This window comes from Rhinolophus sinicus, linkage group LG04 (assembly GCF_036562045.2).
Source record: "Rhinolophus sinicus isolate RSC01 linkage group LG04, ASM3656204v1, whole genome shotgun sequence".
Lineage (NCBI taxonomy): Eukaryota > Metazoa > Chordata > Mammalia > Chiroptera > Rhinolophidae > Rhinolophus > Rhinolophus sinicus.
Genome location: NC_133754.1, coordinates 107,820,800 through 107,842,905, shown reverse-complemented (window position 1 = coordinate 107,842,905; position 22,106 = coordinate 107,820,800). Strand labels below are relative to the sequence as shown.

The 22,106-nt window shown below is 40.7% G+C and overlaps 1 protein-coding gene across 2 annotated transcripts in view; it reads left to right on the top strand.

Moving 5' to 3' along the window:
* The window catches only part of LOC109437996 (contactin-associated protein-like 3), a 194,336-nt gene that overhangs the window by 122,412 nt on the left and 49,818 nt on the right, over positions 1-22,106 (top strand). For both annotated transcript variants that reach the window (XM_019717554.2, XM_019717553.2), the window contains exons 10-12: positions 6,375-6,546; positions 12,392-12,498; positions 15,750-15,869. In XM_019717554.2, the coding sequence (XP_019573113.2) occupies positions 6,375-6,546; positions 12,392-12,498; positions 15,750-15,869 (399 nt within the window). The remainder of the gene's footprint in view (positions 1-6,374; positions 6,547-12,391; positions 12,499-15,749; positions 15,870-22,106) is intronic.

Below are 22,106 nucleotides of genomic sequence, written 5' to 3'. Positions count from 1 at the left end.
TGCACATGGAATATTTTCCAAGGTAGACCACATGTTAGGCCACAAAACAAGTCTCAGTAAATTTAAGATTGAAATAATATCAAGTGTCTTCTCTGACCACAGTGGTATGAAACTAGAAATCATTATACTCACACACACACACACACACACACACACAAATAAAAATAAAAATCCTGAAAAACACACAAACATGTGGAGACTAAACATGCTAATAAATAATGAATGAGATCCAGGATGAAACCTAAATATCCCTTGAGACAAATGAAAATGAAAATACAACAACCCAAAATCTATGGGACACAGAGAAAGTAGTCCTAACAGGGAAATTCAAAGCAATGCAGGCCTACTTAAAGAAACAAGAAAAATCTCAAATAAACAGTCCAACTTTACACCTAAGAGAACTGGAAAAAGAGCAGCAAACAAAGCCAAAGCAAGTAGAGGGAAGGAAATAATAAAGATCAGAGTGGAAATACTTGTAAATGAAGTAGAGACAAAAACAACCAAACAAACAAAAATATATAAAACATTAATGAAACCAAGAGCTGCTTCTTTGAAAAGATAAACAAAACTGATAAACCTTTCACCAGATTTATCAAGAAAAAAGACTCAGGACCCAAATATATAAAATCAAAAATGAAAGAGGAGACGGGACAATGGTCACCACAGAAATACAAAAAAAATTAAGAAAATGCTATGAGCAACTACATGCCAACAAATTGAACAATCTGGAAGAAATGGATAAATTCCTAAAAGCGTATAATCTTCCAAGGTGAATCAAGAAGAAGCACAAAGTCTGAACAAACAGATTACTGCCAACAAAATCAAATGAGTAATGAACAAGCTCCCAACAAACATAAGTCCTGGACCAGATGGCTTCACAGGTGATTTTTACCAAATATTCAAAAAGTAATTAACACCTATCCTTCTCAAACTATTACAAAAAATCCAACAGTGGGAAGCCTCCCAAGCTCATTTTAGGAGGCCACCATTACACTGATTCCCAAACCAGACAAAAACATTACAAAAAAAGAAAGTTATAGGCCGATATTCCTGATGAACATAGATGCAGAAATCCTCAACAAAATATTAGCAAACCGAATTCAGCAGTACAATAGAAAGATCATACACCATGATCAAGTGGGATTCATTCCTGGTGTGTATGGTTGGTTGAATATCTGCAAATCAGGTTCCATGGTGTAAAGGTTAGCACTCTGGACTCTGAATATCTGCAAATCAATTAACATGATACACCATGTAAACAAAATGAAAAATAAATATCATATGGTCATATCAGTGGATGCAGGAAAGGCATTTGACAAAGTCCAGCATTGATTTATGATTAAAAACTCTCAGCAAAGTGGGAATAAAGGGAACATATCTCAACATAATAAAGGCCATATATGACAAACCCACATCGATCATCATACTCAATGGGGAAAAGTTAAAACCATTCCCCTTAAGATCAGGAACAAGACAAGGATGCCCACTTTCACCACTTTTATTCAGCATAATGCTGGAAGTCTTAGCCACAGCAGTCAGAAAATAAAAATGAATAAAAGGCATCCAAATGGGAAAGGAAGAAGTAAAACTGTCATTATTTGCCAATGACTTGATATTATAAAGAGAGGACCCCAAAGATTCCACCAAAAAACTATTAAAACTGATAAATGAATTTAGTAATTTAGCAGGATATAAAATTAATATTCAGAAATTGGTCGAATTTTTACACACCAATAATGAATTATCAGAAAGAAAAAATAAGAAAACAATCCCATTTACAATTGCATCCAAAAAACCAAAAAATTTTAACCAAATAAATGTAACCAAGGAAGTAAAAGACCTGTACTCAGAAGATTATAAGACATTGAGGAGAGAAATTAAAGAAGATACAAATAAATGGAAACATACACCATGTTCATGGATAGGAAGAATTAATATAGTAGTTAAAATGTCCCTACTACTCAAAGCAATATATAGATTCAAAGTAATCTCTATGAAAATACCAATGGCATTTTTCATAGAATTAGAACAATATTAAAATTTGTATGGAACCATAAAAGACCGCAAATAGCCATAGCAATCCTGAAAAAGAAGAACAAAGCTGGAGGTATCACACTACCTGATATCAAATTATTCTACAAAGACATAGTAATCAAAACAGCATGGTATTGGCATAAAAACAGGCACATAGATCAACGGAACAGAATAGAGAGCCCAAAGATAAATCCATGCCTATATGGTCACTCAATCTATGACAAAGGAATCAAGAATTTGCATTGGGTTATAGACAGTCTATTCAATAAATGATACTGGAAAAACTGGACAGAGATTAGCCAAAAAAGAAAAAAATGAATGTGGACCTTCTTATATCGTATAGAAGAATAAATTCAAGATGGATTAAAGATTTAAATGTTAAGACTCAAAACCATAAAACTCCTATAAGAAATATAGGAAGTAAACTCTTATACATTAACCTTAGTAATATTTTTACTGATGTATCGCCTTAGGTAAGGGAAACAAAAATAAACAAATGGGACTACATCCAACTAAAAAGTTTTTTCACAGCAAAGGAAACCATCAACAAAACAAAAAGACATCCTACTGAATGGGAGAAAATATTTGCCAATGACACATCTGATATGGGGTTAATATCCAAACTTTATATAAAAATAAAAAACAAAACAAACAAAAACTTTGTATAACCTCAACACCAAAACACAAACAATTGAATTAAAAGATGGGCAGAGGACCTGAATAGACATTTCTCCAAAGAGGACATACAGATGGACAATAGGCATATGAAAAGATGCTCAACATCACAATTCATCAGAGAAATGCAAATAAAAAACACAATGAGATACCACCTCACTCCTTGTCGCGTCCAGCTCAACACAGGCAGTGAGCGAACGAGAAGGGGTGGCGAAGGATTAAGAAAGAAAGAAACAGAAATCAAGAAGTTATGAAAGGGGCCAAGGGTCTCACAGCCTCAAAAGACTGAGAGCCCTGAATGGGGCCGTCCTGTGGCTTTTATTGATGCACACACAAGAAAGCAACATTGTATTCTTCAAGGTCTATGAATTTCACACATTATGCTAAGAAACTGATTTGAACTAATTACCCTTGCCTGTAAGCAGCTGAACTGTCAATTTCAGGATGTACCTCTCCAAGAAACAAAACCTTTATGCTTAAACTTATTGAAATGGATAGATGGAGAACTGATATTATTACACCATTGAATCTCCTCCCAAGCAGGTTGTGGGAAGGAATGCAGCCCCAAAGGCAGAAACTCTCCTTAACCAGGCAAGGTGGGGGTCTATGCCCACCTCTATCAACCCCGTGGGTTCTCCTGCTGGTCCCCACGCAACTGCGCCTGGCTTGAGTTGTCCCCCCTCCCCCCCACCCCATGGGGAATCTTACTCGTCATCGGCTAACCAGCCATCTTCCAGGGCCAAACAGGAGACATGAAGTGTAAGCACAAAGGTGAAGCAAAGTCCCTGAAAGGATTAGTCTCACAGACTCTCCTTTCTTTAGGGGTAGGTACGAGGGGACAGACGGGTAGGCTGCTGCATGACAACAACTCCTGTCAGAATAGTCATCATCAATAAATCAACAATCAACAAGTGTTGGTGAGGATGTGGAGAAAAGGGAACCCTTGTGCACTGTTGGTGGGATTGCAAATTGGTGCAGCCACTGTGGAAAACAGTATGGGGGATCCTTAAAAAATAAAAACTAGAACTACCTTATGACCTAGCAATTCTACTCCTGGATATTTATCCAAAGAAATCCAAAACACTAATTCGAAAAAAATATATGTACCCCTGTTTACTGCAGCGCTATTCACAATAGCCAAGACATGGAAACAACTGAAATGCCCATCGATAGACTATTGGATAAAGAAACTGTGGTACATTTATGTGGTGGAGTATTACTCTGCCATAAAAAGAATGAAATCTCACCATTTGCAACAACATGGATGGATCTAGAGTATATTATGCTAAGTGAAATAAGTCAGACTGAGAAAGACAGGTACCATATGATCTCACTTATATGTAAAATCTAATGAACAGAATAAATGAACAAACACAATAGAAATAGACTCATAGATACAGAGAACAAACTGATGGTTGCTAGGTGGGAGGGATCACTGGGAGATAGGTGAGAAAGGTGAAGGGATTAAGATGTACAAATTGGTAGTCACAAAATAGTCACAAGGATATGAAATACAGTACGGGGAATATAGTCAATAGTGTAAAAACTATGAATGGTGTCAGATGGGTACTAGACTTATCATAGGGATCACTTCATAAATTATATAAATGTCTAACCACTGCATTGTACACTTGAAACTAATATAAAATAATATTGAATATCAACTGTAATTAAATATAAATATATATGTATATGTATATATACATATATAGTCACATATACATAGTCACAGGATATAAAGCACAGCATATAATCAATGGTATTGTAACAGCTATGTACAGTGTCAGGGGGTAGTAGACTGAGTGGGTTTATCACTTTGTGAGGGGTGTAAATGTCTAATTATTGTGTTGTTTTGTACACCTGAAGCTAATAATGATAAAAATAATAATAAAGACATTGCATCTAACAAGTTAAAAGACAACAGTTCTGCAAAGGATATATATTAAACATAATTTCATAAGGTAAATAAGTAAAATAGTTAAATTTCATATGATGCATAAAATTTACTTCAGAATTTTTGGAATGAAAAATTATTTTAAAATTCTGTGCTGATTTCTGTTTGCATATGAAAATAAAATATTCAATTAAATAAATGCTTTATGATTTTATCCTATGTTGCTGTGGGTTGGGTTGCCCCCAGAAGCTGCCTTTGCATGGGCATTTGCATGTGGCAGATTCCTGGGGTTAATTCTTGGGAGAAACCCCTGGAAAGTTGAGTGAGCAGCTGGGACAAGAGGCACTGCAGTGCAGTTGCAGCAGAAGCCTCAGAAGACCCTCCAGGACGCTCTGAGTCAGGGCTGCCCTTCAGGGATGTCCAGTTGAGAACACGGGTGTGGACCACTGCATCGCATCACTTCATTGCATACTTGGGCACTGGCTGTCCATGGGTGGGAGTCAGCTCCCCTCAGCCGGGGCAGTTCCTGGGGAAGGCCTCCGCTTCAGTCCTGAAAAAGGGGGAGGACGTATGGGAACTTGGATCTAAGTGTCCACTCTTTCCTCCAATCATTGCCTTTAAACAAAAGTGTTTCCAATGTCCGCATCCTCTTTCCTCTTTCTTTAACGTTCAGCTCTCCTTGTTTACACTGCTAATCTTGCAGAACTCAAATCTAAAGTGATTCCTTTAGAGGGTAATTCAGGAGAGGATGGAAGAGCACTCAAAATCCTACTGACCCCACACTTGGAGGAGGTGGCTCTGGATCTGATCTTGCTTTGATTTTGATTTCAAAGCCATATCCTTGCTCATAATTTTCAGAAGAGCATTATCTTCTTGGGATGCCCAAGGGGGGAAAATAAAACCACTATATAGGAATTGTGTCTTGTAATTTATAGCAAACCAGGTAATGACTGCAGCAGACCTCATAAAATGTGACTTTTATTATTGAAAATAATCAAAGCCCATTCCTTTTTTAATGGAATGTCTATCATGTTAATTTTTCTCCATTGTTTGCAATGCCATATCACTGTGAGATACTTGCTAATTTTTTTGTGTTAATGGTGAAAGATATTTGAGTAAAGTGTCTAATTAAAAATATATTAGAAAAGTATTAATTGTTCTTAGATTACTTAGACCAGTTATTATGAAGTGTTTTTAAATATGCCTGTGCATGCATGCACGCACACACACACACACACACACACACACACACACACACAGAGTAAATATGTAACACACATTTTAGATAAATGGAGAGCATTGGGTCCATTTTCAATTTAAAAATTTTTTCAAACATTTTAAATATAGCAATTTCTATTATGCTTGTCATTTTCTTCTGACTCTACTATTGTGTGCCCTTTAGTTCATCTAGTTTGGCATCATGTTAAAAGGAGTCATTTCTTATGTGTGCTTTCAAAAAAGAAATTAAGCTTTGCTTAAATTAAATGTGCTGTAACTCTGTTAGTAGGATTTTACATCTTACCTTTCTCTCATTTTTCCAGAATCCTGACTATAGTTGTTATTTTTATGCTTTACTAGTACTGAAAACTTTTGTTCTTGTCAGCTGTCCGCCACCTCATCCATGAGTAATAGTGACCTTCCCAAAGAGTTTATGAAATCTCACTCTCATGTGTTTGTAAACAAAGAGAGGCAGCCATCTTGCAGAAGCACTGTGCAATATTTTTGTCATAACTACTGATTTTCTCCTGTATGTGTCTCCATGTTCATTCAGGCTGTCCCAGCAACAGCTCTGGCTCTGGATGTGGAAGTCCCCTGGGGGGATTTCAGGGCTGCCTGAGGCTCATCTCCATTGGCGACAAGGCAGTGGATCCCATCTCAGTACAGCAGGGGGTGCTGGGGAGTTTTCGTGACCTCCTGATTGACTCCTGTGGCCTCACAGACAGGTAAGGTTATCCCTTGTCATTTCAGCATGCCTGTTTTTAACTTTTTAATAGTAGAATAAAAACAAATGAAGAAAAGTGCACTTTCTTCCGAGACTTCTCTGTTCCTGATATCCATTCCATAGGGAAAAATTATATTTACATTGAAAACTGAAAAACCAACATCTTTAATTTTAAATAGTTGTTCCTTTCAAATGGTATTTTCTTAGAAGACAAATTTTTATGAATAAGACGTCAAGCTATATAATTCTTAAAGGATACTGTTAATGCTGCTATCATTATTGATGAGTATAAATACTGATGAGTATTTTAAAATTCTACCATTGCACAGAACAGATTATTCTAAAGAGATAATGGAACATTAAGGACCAATAAATCAAAATCATGTGAGGTCAGCTGGATTCACCCCACACTCCATTTTCTACAGGGAAAATGAAAAGTAACTCTTCCTTTGAGGAGGGTTGAGGCTTCGGGGATTTTAGTGATGCTGTAAACACAGAGTGGAGAGCACCCAGTTGCTCCAGTGCTGTTCAATGAAGAAGATTAAAAAGCAAAGCTTTAAAACAACAGCCTTTTAAATTGTGAAGCACTGCAAACTTTTTTCAGGTTATCTTGTCATTCAAGTTGACTTTTAAGTTATTTTGGTTAAAAGGGATAGCTTAGCCGTTACGTGTTAGAATATTTCCCGTGAGTGGTATGTCTGAGTTCCCTGCAGTAGGAATGCATTACATTATGTTGACTAAATGAGCACACTCCAGACATCCTTGCACATCGACCCAAAGTTCACAGTCTGCAGAATACTTTGTGGAGTAAATCTATTTCGAATATAACACTAATTGGAATTCTGTGTCATGTCCAATAAACTACAGGTTACAAATGCAGTGTACGATGTATTTAAAAACCATAAATACCCAGTACGTGGAATATAGACTCATAAGAAAGAACTTGATTTCTATAGTCAGATGTTCATGTTCAGACGTTCACATTCTGTTCATTTGTAGGGGGAAAAAGATGCAAGGAATTTAGACAAAAAACTCTCAATCCTAATTTTCAGATTATGAACATTTAGTTTACGATATCATCTGTAAGTCATAACTGCAGACATCTCTGGAATCCTGCATCGTCGTATCAGGAGAGGGTTTAGAGGTGTTAGCTTGGTGGTGGGGTACAGCCCCTTACTCATGGGAACAATCTTCAGTGGGTTGAAAGGGTTGGGGAGTCACAGCCCACTGATAGTGGCTGCATTATCAATTCAGTGAAGTGAAGCTCTCAGAAAGTTATTTTATTGGCTGGACAATTTCCTCACAACATTATCTCTTACACAAGGAATCCCCCTTTGTGCATAAAGACTTTTAGCCCCTGCCAACACAATGAATGTATGTATGATATATATATGTGTGTGTGCATATATATTACCCAAACAGAAAGATTTTCCTTATGACATCTAAAAGGGACTTTCAAACGTATGTACCAATCTGTGGAGGCATCTAGGATGTTAAGTCATCTTCTTTAAAACTGAGGTTAATGGCAACTCTGTAAATGGGTATGAAAATATTTGTCAGCATGTCCTCTACTCTTAATACTAAAATTGTTCATTTTTTCTTAGCCCTTTCAACCATGCTTACCACATGCTTGTCCAGTGCACCATAAAATAGACACACTTAAAGAGCGACAAAGCCAACACCACGCCTGGGCTGTCTTCGGACGCTCTGCCCTGTTCCCAGCCGCCACCCAGCCCATTGCCCTACCTGCCCAGAGCAAGTCCAAAGGTACTCAGGTGAAGCCAAGACTTATTATTCAAATGCAGGTGGTTTTATAACATCTATCCTTTGGGCACAGGAATTAGTAACTCATGATACACAGCAGTACTCCTAGCCCAAAGGACACTGCAGGTTATGAAAAGATGTTTCAACTCCGGGGTGGGAGGGGAAACAGAGGCTGCCTTCCTGAGCCACACAGGGACTCACAAGGACTCACCCACGTGGTGCTGTCTTCCTGTGGCTCCTGACAGCGCTTCACACAGCAGGCGGCCTGGTCCTTGGGCAAGGCTTTGGGGACAAGGTTGTGACAAGAAGGGATCGTGTCTTACACCAATTGCATTTTGGACCTTAGGATCTCATGTCACATAATTCAGGTTACATTGTCCTTTTCAGGTTCCTTTTCAGCTCCCGTGAATGCCTGCTGTACACCCCAAGGCGTGGACTGTGCCGAAGGGGCCGCTTTTCCCACTTCAGGGCCTTCAGTCCAGCATTGTATGCTGTACAATTGTCTTTTTGTAGAAAATAGCATTAAAAGAAAATTGATTACCACAAACCTAAAGTTTTAGTGTATTTTTAAAAATCTTATCCCAAAACATTTTTAGGTAAGTGATGGTACTCTTTATTATCACGGTCACGTTCAGTCTATTAAAACGTATGGAATCTATTCAAGTGTGATTTTAGAGAGTTCCAATGTGTTAAAAGAAAAACAAGAAGCTGGTAAAAGAGATGAGCCCTGCCCAGCTCAAGCTGCCCCTGCAGTCGCAGGAGGCTCTGCCGAACACAGTTTGAAATACCCCTGCCGCCAATGCTGTGGCTTTGTTATAGACTAGGGATCCACGACCTAAGTCCCACAGCCACTGCTGCTTTGGTAAACAACATTTTTTGGGACAGGGCATGGCCACTTCCTTCATCTGAGGAATGTCTGCGTGGAATAGTTGCAACAGACACCATACGATCCTTGAGGCCTAAAATATTTCTTATTCTGCCCTTTATAGAAAGAGTTTGTCGATTCCTGCTACAGACTAGTAAAAAAACTAAGGTGGAAGTTGTGGGGGGCTGCGGGACATGCAATGGGGTGCCTAATTTGTATTGGGACAAAGCGGGACTATCAGGCAGGAGAGATGTCTAAACTGGGGCAAAGGGTGGGTGATCAGTCAAGTGAGGCAGAGCTGGGATGGCCAGTGGAGGGAACAGCCTTGTGCCCAAGCCCAAAGTGGAGTCATGTATCTGACCCATTCAAGGATGGCTGGTATTGACATTGTGAAACTGAGAAGGAGCTGAACGTGGTAAGACATGGCGCTGCCTAGTTGGGCAGGGTCTATACTGTACAGGCCTTGTGGCCAACTAGAAATCTGGAAGTTGATGTAAGTTCCCTGGAAGACCACTGAAGGGCTTGAGGCTACGGAGCCACTTGTGTATTTAACAGGACTCTGACCACAAATGGAAGATAATTTGAGTGTGGGCAGCCAAAAGAGAGGGAAGGTATGTGTGAGCGGACGCCAGAGGCCCAGATAAGAGGCATCTTGCTCATGGGAGAAGTGATGATGGCCTGAACGAGGGAATTGGAAAGCATGGATGATTTATATTTGGTGAACAGTATCACGAGTTGATTTGCTGTATGGCCACAGGATGATAGAGAGGGAGGAGCCAGGCTAACCCTCAGGAGGTGGTAGGGCAGCTGGATGCAGGCTGGTATCACTCAGTGGAATAGTGATGGAGGAGAAACACAAGCTTTGGAGGGACAGAGAGGCAAGAGGCTCAGTTACTAAATCCTAAGATATCTTGAGTATCATAGAAGCAAAGAATCTTAAAGTTCAAAAGAAACTTAAACATGACTATATTGCAGCTTCCATCTCCAAGCAGGGCTCTTTCTTTTCCCTCATCATCAAGAAGAGGATCCTGCTTCTATTCAATCTTTTGAGAACAAGACCCTTGTCCATTCACCAGATGGTCTGTTGGCATCATCTGTCACAACCGGCTTTCCACCCATTAATCTGAGATTCTCCCTGTTGCTCTGAGTGAGTGTGCACGCCTCTACCACTCAGTCCTCATGTACTCGGTGAATTGCCTAAGGAGGCTCTCCCCCAGGCTCAGGCCTCTGTTCTCTTAGCAGTTTTTCAAAGGTCAAAGGGGTTCAGCCCCATCCAAGCCTTGATTGCCCTCCTCCACGTCTGGTCACCATCTTCCTGAAATCCTGAAAAAAACTGGCCCATGCAGGGTGTGTGGGAGTCAGGGCTGTCCTTCCTACAGAAACTCTTGCAGACTGAGCCTGCCTGTCTGGGTGTAAGTGGAGACACCCATGGCTCACCTTCAATCCCAGGTCTCCAGCAGTGGAACTCTTCAAGTCAGATGAGACACACACAGGTGTGTATGCACACTCACACAGGCGGGCTCGTTGACCTTTTAGTATTCTTACTACCATCTGCTACCTCTGCCTGGTCCTTCTTGTGCAGGCTTGGTCTCGCTTGGGTAGCAGGAGGCTCGGGTTACAAAAGCTGACCTCAGGTATGATGGAACTCAGGAAATGCAGCTACTAAAGAAAGAGTTAAAGAGCCAAGGAAGTGGGGACAACAATCACTAGGGAGGGGCTCAGAAGCACGGGTTGGCCTGTCCCACAATCCCTGGGGTGCAGACAGCCTTCTGTTTCCCCAAGAAGCCCACCTTCTCGTTCTTGATACAGAATCTGGCTTCTGCCACTCTAATGCTGTAAGGCCTAGCAGGAAGTATTGATGTGTGTCTTTTTGAATGAAATTGGGGTTATTCCCAAATAGCATGAGTGGTTGCTGCTATAGAGTTTCTCATTTCTTTGACTCCTTGAAAAGAAAGGGCATTGAGCTCAAGAAGTAACTAATAAGTTCCATGGCTCCTGCAGATGTGTGAGGCTTTTGTGTCACAATATTTAGAGCTTTAACTGTGTGATGAGAGAGGTAGTGTGACCTCGCCAGGAACCAGACACTCTAAATTAATGTAGATCTTCTTCCTTGTTATTGACAAAGCTGTGATGACTTTCCCAATCTTCCTCCCCAGTCTCCATTTTCAGAATCCTGCTTAAGAGCCGTGTCTGACCACCACAGAGGGTTGGCATGGTGAGTTTTGAGGTGGAGGAAGGTGCTTCTCCCTCAGCAGATCCTCAAGGTGGAGCCAGATGGGCCAGACTCAGGCCCCAGCGCCTCCATTTTCCCTCCTCCCTAGCTAGTTCTCTGCAAGAAATCTAATCCCCCCCCATGCCACCCCTACTGGGGCCACACCTCCCCTTTACAGCTCCTTCGCTCACTGTGGGCCCAAGGCCAGGGCCACAGGTAGGGAAGGGGTTCTCGTGCCAGGCCTCTGCGGATCACCACCACTTCTTGCTTATGACTCATGTGGACCATAGTCCTGGCTGCCCCCACCTTGCTGGTTCTACAAGTGGACCAACAGTCGCAGAGAACTCACGGGTGCTTTGTGTCACAGAGTGAGCAGAGGGCCACTCCTTAGGGGGACGGAAGGGGAGAGGGAGGACTGCTGAGAGCAGAGCTCCTGCCGGGATTTTGGTCTGCATTTAACTCCCTGACACTGGCTCTCATACAACGTTGTGAAAGGACTCATAGATTAGATCTAGAAGGTTCAGCATAACTTTCACAACAACTGAAATAGAACTAATTCAAGTTTTAAAATATTAATGGAGTCATTTTGGAACTAAATGTAAGCTTTCCATTTATCTCTGTTACACTTTATCCTGTTCATTTCTTCAGCTGATATTATGTTTGATGCAAGGGCATGGAAGCAGGCAGGGCCATTGCAAGCAGTGCATAGCCCAGTCATGTATGTAATTCATCTTGCCTTGTGAAAAACCAAACACATTTTCTGACATAACGTGCAGAAAATGTATCTGTCACAAACACATGACACTTGGTAGCATCTAATGGATTTCTTAGTCTATCGTTGGTATGACATTAGGAAACCTTGATGATAGACCCAACAATTTTTGTTCATGTTTTCTGTTCAGGTCACTGCCATTATCCGTCTTTCACTGTAACAGATTAGTGTTGAGATGCACATTTTATCATGCCCGAATGTGGGAAACCGCAGTTGTGTCTGTCTTCCTGTAGGTGTTTGCCCAGCTTCTGTGAGCACAAGGGTGAATGTTCCCAGTCCTGGGACTCCTTCTCCTGTAACTGCGCACACACTGGTTATGCGGGTGCGACCTGCCATTCCCGTAAGCTCACACCTTATGTGTTCTCCTTTCTGTTTTGATTTCCTTGTACCTCTATTTTCCTTTTCATTATTTTGTGTATATGTCTCTGTGTCTTTGCAACTGTGGCTAGAAAGTGACAACAAAAAACGAATACATATTTTAGAGACGAGTTTTTGTCCAGTTTATTTTTAATCGATTTTATTTCCTAATGATGTTAAAGCAGCTAACAGAAACACCTATCCAATAGGACAGGGAAAAAAAAGAGAAAAGAAACAAAAATGTGGCCAAGAAAAATAAGTATAAGAAAATAAAACACAGTAAAAAAAATCTAGAATGCACAATATTGTATCTTGCTCTGTTCCTTGAGTTGGAGCCAATTTTAGTTCTCAAGTCTTGTCTGCCAAGGTAAAGAGGATGAGTTTCCAATTCTCAATATTTATAAAATTAAATGAGGAGAGTCTCAGAAGAGGTGCAGGATGGGAGCTGGCATGGCAGGGTTTCTTGATTTCGGTGAGAAGCAGGTAAATGATCAGGTAGCATGCAATCTTGATGTTCTCTGACGATGATGGTGGTAGTGATGACGGTTAACATGCTGGGAACTTACCACGTGCCTGCAGTATTCTAGTTCTCTGCATGTTTCAACTCCTGTCATCTTTGAAACAGCCGTTGAAGGTAAGTGTTGTTATTATCTATATTTTACACTTGAGGAAAGAGAGAGGCTAAGTCGTTTGCTCAAGGTCATACAGCTCCCAGCCAGGGCTCTTGATCACCTCTCAATTGCATCTCTTCCATCTTGAACACCAGTCTCTTTTCTGAAGAATTATTCTGTCCATTTTAAAGCTAAAAAAAAACTTTTTGACCACTAATTCATTAACTACTAGAAGCTTATGACAGAACCCCTGAAATCCTCACAGTTTTCTAATGATTGGCTTTTGTTTATGTTTTGTTTAATTTTTTTCTTATTTGTGTATTACATGACATTTCTGAACCCTACTATCATAGCGCCTCCCCTCCCTTTCGGTCTACAGAGACAGAGCATGGCATGAAGATTCACCGATCCCACCACATTCCCCTCCCACTGGGGGAATACTTTGCACTCTTAAGAACTCTTCCCTGTGAATTATTTAATTGTTTCTGCATCAACTGTGGGAGAAAGGCAGAGCATGGACTGTCACGTATCCCACCTTAGGGGACCCGAACCCCAGAGCAGCAGTCAGTGGTGCTGGAATGAGAACCCTGGGCTCCAGCCTGGGGGCTCCACGGAGGAGCCAGAAGCCTTTTGGCTGGCACGGGAGCTGGCTCACCCCCAAACACCCCATAAGTCAACCAGAGTAATTCCACCTGCCTCTCCATTACTATTACCATGCCAGGTAAGAATTTGCCAAGGCAAATCTTCATTTGAAAGGAGCTGGATATATGGGAAACCTGAGGCTAAGTGACCAGGCCAGTGTCCCTGTTAGGATTGGGGTCAGTCTCTTACAGCGCCCCCCCACCCCATCGCTCCTAGCAAGGTGTCTTATGCAAAGCAGATGCCTACTGAATATTAATGATTAAGGAATGCTCGCTAAAGTGTTAATCAGTAACTGTGATCTAAACATCGTTCCAAACAACTGATTTAAAATTAATAGGTATTATCGGTATATAAAGATTCTTTTCACTTGTGGCCCAATAATTCGATTAGGTCTAATAATTGAATTGACTTTGCTGTGATTCTCTAACTGGTATGCCAAATGAAGGTGAGATGTTGCCAAATCAGCAGTAAGTGGCTAGCCATTATTTTTGGGCCTGAGTGTATTTTTGGTCTAAGTACACAATCGATACATGTGAACATTTGCATTTAGGGCAGGTTTCCTCCTGATGGTTACTCTTCTACCTCAATCTCCGGGCAATCCCAGCCCCAACCCAAATATGAGTCCTGTGACCAGTGTGTGTGTGTCCCTCTGGACACGTTTCTAAGCAGTTGTGAGCATATTTATGTATCTACAGAGGTGTGAATTATGAGTGGCCAACATACAAGCATGGTGGGAAAGGAATACACACTGCCTGTGTGTCCATCAGAATAGGTGGCAATAGCTGTGCTGTTGATTTGGGGCCATCTAACTCGACACAGCTGACACTTGGCCGTATTTAATAAATGCATGCTTTCTTTTGTAAAGTCCTTGGACATACCAACGTTCCTTTAATCTTATTCTGTGACAAGAGAAAAGAACTATCCTTCCACCCCCGTCCGCAGGTTCTTCTTAACTCTAATATTTGAAATAGGCAAAATTTCAAAATGTAGATAATCTAGTGAGTGTAGAATGGCATCAATTCTCTCCCTCTGTGCCCATCTGTGCTCCTCTGGGATCGCTCTGCTTTGTGGGCCTTGCCTGACCACTCCCTGAGTCTGTGTCTGTGAATGCCAGGTCCCACATTAGGGCTGGCTTAAAGACCCACTCCAGCACTGCCAGAACCAGTCTGCTTGTCTTCCCCAGAAGCCTCAGGTAGCTGCTTTTCAGGTTAGCAGAGGATTTCTCCAGCTAAGGCAACAAATGACGCACATGAGAGATGTTACTTGGTTGGTTACTCATGTAAACGTATTCTAAATAGTAACTAAGTCCAACTCTGCAGATGTTAGTCACTTGCCTGGTACATAGCAAAACATTTATTGTACACATAAAAAAATTCAATCAAAAATCAGCATAAATTGAAATTACAACGAGACATTTCATGTATATTTCTTCAAATTTTAATTTTCTTAAATAATCATTTGCATTTCAGGAAATGCTTTTCAAACAAACTAAAAATTGAATGAAGAATAGTTGCTCACTTATAAAATTTATCTTGAAAAAAGTGCACTTCACGTGTAAATTGTTTTAAGTAAACAAAGGGTATAATTACCGAGTAATTTTAAAAAATCAACATGAGCATTAGATAATAACAGATTTTTTAGGGGGTTAAGCCAGTGTACTTCAGATGCTCAGACGTTGTTGGCAGAACTAGAGCTAAGCTGGAGTATGTCCAGTTTCCACAGATTTGAAAAGAATCTTGTGTTTCTAGAGCATGCAGGGTTCAGATCCACACGTCCCCACAGTGATCCCCCTTAAAATCTTCCACTCTGTGCTTCAGAATCTTCACGTTGCCTGACTGAAGTAGGGGACAGCCCCCTGGAGAAAGTGTCCCTGAGAGTAATGCAGAATGAGTGTCACTGGGGAAATGAAAGTACCGCTTGATTGACACCATGGAGGGACCCATGCCATTGCAGCCCCATCTGAGATCCTTGTCCTTTGCAGCTCTGTACGAGCAGTCATGTGAAGTCCACAAGCACCGAGGGGACTCTTCAGGCCTCTATTATATCGACTCAGATGGAAGTGGCCCTTTGGGAGCAGCTCTTGTTTATTGCAACATGACAGGTATGCTAATGAGCTTTGTTAGGAGAGTGAAACTCATGTAAATGCCTACTGTTTGCACAAACAAGAGGGGGTGTAGAATTTGCCTAGCAGCAGCTTTATGACATCATAATGTGATTGCGCAGAAGTATTAAACATAATGTTTTAAATAGTTAAAAGATGGTAATTAAAACTTATATCATTATTTCCTGGAAATGTTCTTTTTGTGCAAAATTAGCAATAGATCTTTGCTTAATCAACCTGAAACAGAAAAGGATGAACTTTCTTTTTCGGTTCATGTCAATAAGGGCTAGACAGGAGAATATTCACTTTTTAAATTTCTGAAAACATCCTTTTGTGTTCTTTTGAATCTTTAATCACATGAATTTATGTAGGAGATAATAACTGTTTTTAAAGTGTGTACACTTCATGCAGTAATATGTCCATATGCAACTGTTTATAAGTAATATTTTATTTTCCCTAGAAATCCAATTGTATATGGTAGATAAATACATGTATGTCATAAACAAGTCCTTTAATTCTTTGACACTTTTAAATTTTACATCTGGGCCTACAAGTATAGGATTGCAAAAAGATCAAAATCTCCAGTGTAGTGAAGGACAGCTGCCCTGATAGAATTGATACAAATTCTTGCGCCATGTGTGTGTGTGTGTCTGTGTGTGTGTGTGTGTGTCTGCCCACAATCTCTCCATTATCACAGGACATTTCACAAACAGAAGGGGGACAACTCTTCTTTCTGATACTTTCTGTGTTTGTCTAGAGGTCTGTACACATAACAGAGACATCAACAACCACATAGTTTGACTGCAAATTCTGAGACAATGTTCAGGAAAAAAAATCAAGTATGGATGGTTCTAAGGTAACTATAACTTAGTTATAAATGTGATTTATCTGTTATTATGGATACATGTCACCCTAATAGGGGTGCAGTTTCCACAAGGAGGGTATTATTTGAAGGTAAATTCACGACGATGGTTTGTGAGTAGCTTAAAATCCTCATGCAGTTTTTGTGCTTACTCCCACTTCATACATGAAACAAAATCTGAGCATTGTGGCAGTGGGTTTATAATTTGATATGAATTGGGTCCAGTGTATCTTCCAGCCTGAATACGGTCCCCGAAGCTGGCACAGAAAATGCGACAGCCCTCAGGGCTCCCAGTGGATGCGGTATGGGTTGTCTGGGGCTTTTTGGTCAACTCTTTACTATAAATACTGAGTGAAATATTGTAGTGTGATGATAGCAATCAATACATTGATTTACCTTTACTGAAAAATGAGTGATTAGTAAAATACATAAGAAAATGGCCAAGGGGACCTTCCCAGATTTTGGGCTCGGGTGATTATAACAGACCTTCAAGTTACTCAATTTCTGCTTTGTTTTGCTTTCATTATCATGGCGCAAGTGCACACCAAGAACAAAGAAAGCTAAATAAAGACGCTGGCATCCCAGTAATAGCTTCCCTTTTATCAGTGCTTAATTACCACAGAAGTCTAGGACATGTTGAACATTTTCTTATATTTTGTCTTGGATTAATCCTGTGAGCAGGGTTCCATATGCACTGAAAAATTCCAAGATCTATAGAAAAGTGAAAGTGATCCCAACTGGCACTTTCCAGGATGACTAAGGTTTCAGTGACTGAAGCCGTTTGGTTGATGATTGTTGGCAGGTGGGTAAGGCGGAGATGAAGTTACATTTTCTGCCCAGAGGAGTAACTGCGATCTGATTTCCTGATTGTCTGCAGTTTATGGTTGTAATAAAAGAAAACTGTTTTAATCATCACAGGTGAACATGTGGTCCAGGCTCTGCCATGAGGTTGGTTGTGCATATTTATAAAGCCACTTTAGAATGGAAAACTGGTTCAAAGGCAACTCATTTTAATAACACAATGTAATATATAGATAATGTATAATAACACTTGGAAAAACATATAAATAATTAGATTCTCAACCAATAGCTACAATTATATCTTTGGTAATAGCCTTCAAAAATGTAATGCTAGGACATATTTTGCATGTATTCCAGTACCTTTAGTAAAAAAAAAAAAAAAAGTATGTAAGCTATTTTGAATGAATGGACAAATTTGCTAACAGATCAATTCCCTTTTCTAAACCAAAGAAACAGAGTACAGTTTCTTGGATGATAGGGTAAGGACTGAATCCCAGTGGCTCTGCCCACTGAGAGAAGGCTGATGTGCCCACCTGAACGTACAGCATACTTGTTTTCTGTTTTCATAAGTGTGTGCTTCAGAAGCTCTGGTTCTCAGACATCACATGAGAACAGTTGTGGGAGGAGATGGATTGCGGTCAGAGCAGTGACTCAACTCCGGGTCCATGGGGATCAACTGGGGGCCAAGGACTGGTCTGTTGCACCCCTGTCCCTGCCCCCCCACCATCCACACACACAGCTTTAGATCCTGATTAATTGACACAGCAAGGCAGGAATCCAGCACTTTTCACTTAGGAGTATTATCACCGAGTTAGTCACCCTTCTGCAAACCAAGCAACTGTGTTTCTTTAACTTTTCCTATGTCAGCAATTGTCAGGCCTCCCGCATTATGTCATAACAATGGCAGTCAGCCCAATTGCCTTACATATAACTCACATTATTACTTTTTTCTAATTCTCTGTAGAACAGGTACCACTAGACCCATAATACTATGCTTCTTACGTACTACTCTGTTTTAAGAAAAGATGAAATAGTGCCATTTGAAACAACATGGATGGATCTTGAGATTATCATGCTAAGCAAAATAAGTGAGGCAGAAAAAGACGAGAACCATATGATTTCACTCATATGTGGGATATAAAACTGAAAGCAGCAAAGAACAAGGCAAACAAATGAGAGACAAAAACTCATAGACACAGACAATAGTTTAGTGGTTACCAGAGGGTAAGAGGGGAGGAAGGGGTAGATGAGGGTAAATGGGATCAAATATATGGTGATGGAAGGAGAACTTATTCTGGGTGGTAAACACACAATGTAATATATAGATAATGTATTATAGAATTGTATGCTTGAATTCTACGTAATTTTACTAACCGTTACCCCAATAAATTTATTTAAAAAAACTGATAGCAGTAAGCATGGCGTGATTGTACATTTATCATGTGTGGCAACTTTTATTTGAAAATAGTTTTCTTACAGAAAATTCTATCATAAAGAAATGTTTGGATTCTAAAAGAAAGAAAAGAAAAGAGAAAAGGAAAAGAAAAGGATAGGAAATGAAAGAAAAGGAAAGAAAAGGAAGAAAAGAGAAGAAAAGAGAAGAAAAAAGAGGAAGAAGATGCTTTTTGATGACTGTCATACACCAGGACCCTGCATCTCTTTTAAGTCAGTTTTGCCTGGAAAGAATCCTTCCTGCTTCCACTGGTGGGCCTCCTACAGCTCCTAAAACAGTAGATGCAAAACTTTTAGAACAAGTCCTGTCACTACGCCCAAAGAGGAAAATAGACAAATGCTTTGGGAAAGTTCATTTTCCCGGCCTTTGGTCTGTCACACGGCCCTTACAGATGGATATGGCGAAGGTCTTGATGGACAATAAACATACAGACTTTGAGCGAGCAGCTAGGCCAGCAGCCTGTGGGGCTAATTGCCTCAGCATTTGAAGATGGCTGGAACAAGAGCTTTCAGGCTTTAAGTGAGACCTGGGCCTCTCGCCCCATTTACCAAATATGGAATTGGAGGCTCAGAGAATTTTTAGATTATGGGTTGTAACCCATAATCTCTTATTGACTGTGACCCTGTGCTCTGTCCATGTCTAATTCTATGAGTGTGTACATAGTGTTGTCTCTGATGAAACCTTTTTGCTGTCATGCTGAAATGCCAAGGCAGACACTAGTGACACCTCATGATGACTGAGCATGTACGTGGGAGGTGCCAGCACTGGACGAAGCCCACGTATGTGTCGCCTCTGTAGAACATAAGTGGTGTTGAGTAAGTGTCCTTTCATGAGGAGTAGCAGGTGCCTGTGCTGTGACTGAGAAGACACGTAAAAGTGTATTCAGTGTGACCTGTTAAGTGAAAAGCTCATCGTCTAAAATTCCAGGGGAAGAGGGCTGCCTTCTCCTGGGGGTATCTAGTTGTGTCTCATAGTGTTTTCTTGTGTTGAAAATATGAAAGTAAGCCAACACCCCAGAAACTGTGACAAGAAGGGCATCCCTTTTGAAGGCCTAATCCCACTATTGATCAGGAGAGACTCACAGGTGTGGGGCAGTGAGGAGTGAGTGCTACCTCGGGGCCCCTCCCAGGGCCTGGAGACTGTCTGCTCAGAGCTGTCATCCCTGCTCCGCAGTAAAACAAACACGGAATCCCCTTTGGCTCTGACAAACAGATGACATGGCAGAGCCCAATGCCTCCGAGATCTGGGCAGGGACAGGTAAGAGCTTACCACGTCTTCCTCAGGGCACCCACTGGGCATTCACAGCAGCGCCCTTGGCCACTACCAGCCCCATGTGCACACAAATGCCAATGATCTAGTTATGTTTCCTCCTGGAGTTTTTCATTTGAAATATAAGAGAGGGCTCAGATGCATAGGGCGGGGGGAAGGATGCCAACCTCAGCAGCCCATGAGAACTTGACCTATTCAGAAAGCTCAGCAACTCAGGCTAGGTTGCTCAGAAATGTGTGGCCAAGTTTTACAGTTTCGTGAAGTTGGGCAAGTGAGTTTCTCTAGACTTCCATTTCCTTATCTGTTTGGCTAGAGAGTTGGACTGGATAAAAAAAGGACAGCCAGCTCTAACAACGCTTCTCTCTGAATATTAACCCAGTGGGAGAAGTTCTGAGAAGGTGTTTTGGGACTAGACTTCTCAAAAGCGCAATGCAGTATTCAGATTATGTTGTGGATCTAGGAATGGCTGCTAGTGTTTTTATCAATCCGTCCTTATTTATCATCCTGAGTTCTTCTTCTTGACCAGTTGTTTAGCTGGTGATAGAATGCAATGAGTTAAATCATCTCACATATTGGCTTCCCAGTCTTTTCAGAATGTATACAACCCCTTTTCCATCTGAAGAAATGCAGGCAACTGCATTCATTTCCAAAAAGAGGTGGTGTTTAGACACAGAATGGACTTCGTTACAGGCATCTGTGAGAAGAGGGATTTTGCCTTCACTTTCCCTGAGATCAATTTCCAGGTCAAATGGGATAGACCCACCAACTCTAAGGGCACCCGACTTTTCATAATGAAGTCTGTTTTCTTTGTTGTTCCTTGGGGAGATGGAAACAACTGTTGTGGTTGTACTTTGGATTTGTTTACCTGAAGGTGTAAAAAAAATGTTTCTTTCTCCATCCAACCACCTGACTTCCTATAAAAGACTCCTTGTAGAGTTCAGAGCATATTATACAGTATAAGAAGTGTTGGAAATTGCAAAGTGGGTATAATTTGGCAAAATAAGCAGAAACTAGGGGGGTGTCATATATGGTGAGTCACAGTTATTGCTTCTATCCTGCTTACCAAACCAAACCACCAGCTAACTTGAGCAGGTTCGCATGCCTGGGCAAGTGGGGGGCTAGGCGCTGCCTGTCTCCCTTTCTGTGCAAATGCAAGGCTCCAGGGAGTGGGAGCAACGTGTTCTCCTGTGGTTCCCTTCAGTGACAGTTCAAATCTTGGTTAAATTTGTCCACTATTACAATTAATTTCTTCAGATCTGATTTGTGCTTCAGACTACAGTACACAGCAGTTAAGTACTTTTCATCATGCTGGTCACTTCAATTCCTGGGTCTGTCTCCTCATGCTTGAAAGCTAAGGCTACGTTGCATCTCAAAGGTCCCTTCCCACTAATAGTTTGAAATCTAGGAAAGTAATATGTTGTGGAAATTAGGGAAAAATAATGTCTCTTTATTGGGGTCTTTTAAATAACATTTTTAGAAAGGGCAATCATTTAAATTCTTCTTTCCAGAAGGGCAGTTTTGAGATTCTTTTTAAACTTTCCCTTTTCTCCACTTGAAAAAATTTCTATTACTACATTTTAACGATGTGAGACTGTAAATCTATCATACTGACCAGTAGCCTATATGAGCTATTCGGGCATATCATTTTTCTTTGTGCCACAAACCGTGAAAATAAAGGACACAATGGCATTATAATCGATGAACTCCCAAGCCTGACACAGTCTTCTGCATGCCTCCTGTTACCCTTATTTCTTCTGATGGAAGAAACCCCGAGGGTGAATTGAAATATGTAATTACAAGAAAATAACACCAGGCCCATTTAGGTAATTTTCCAGGAAAATATTGAAATATT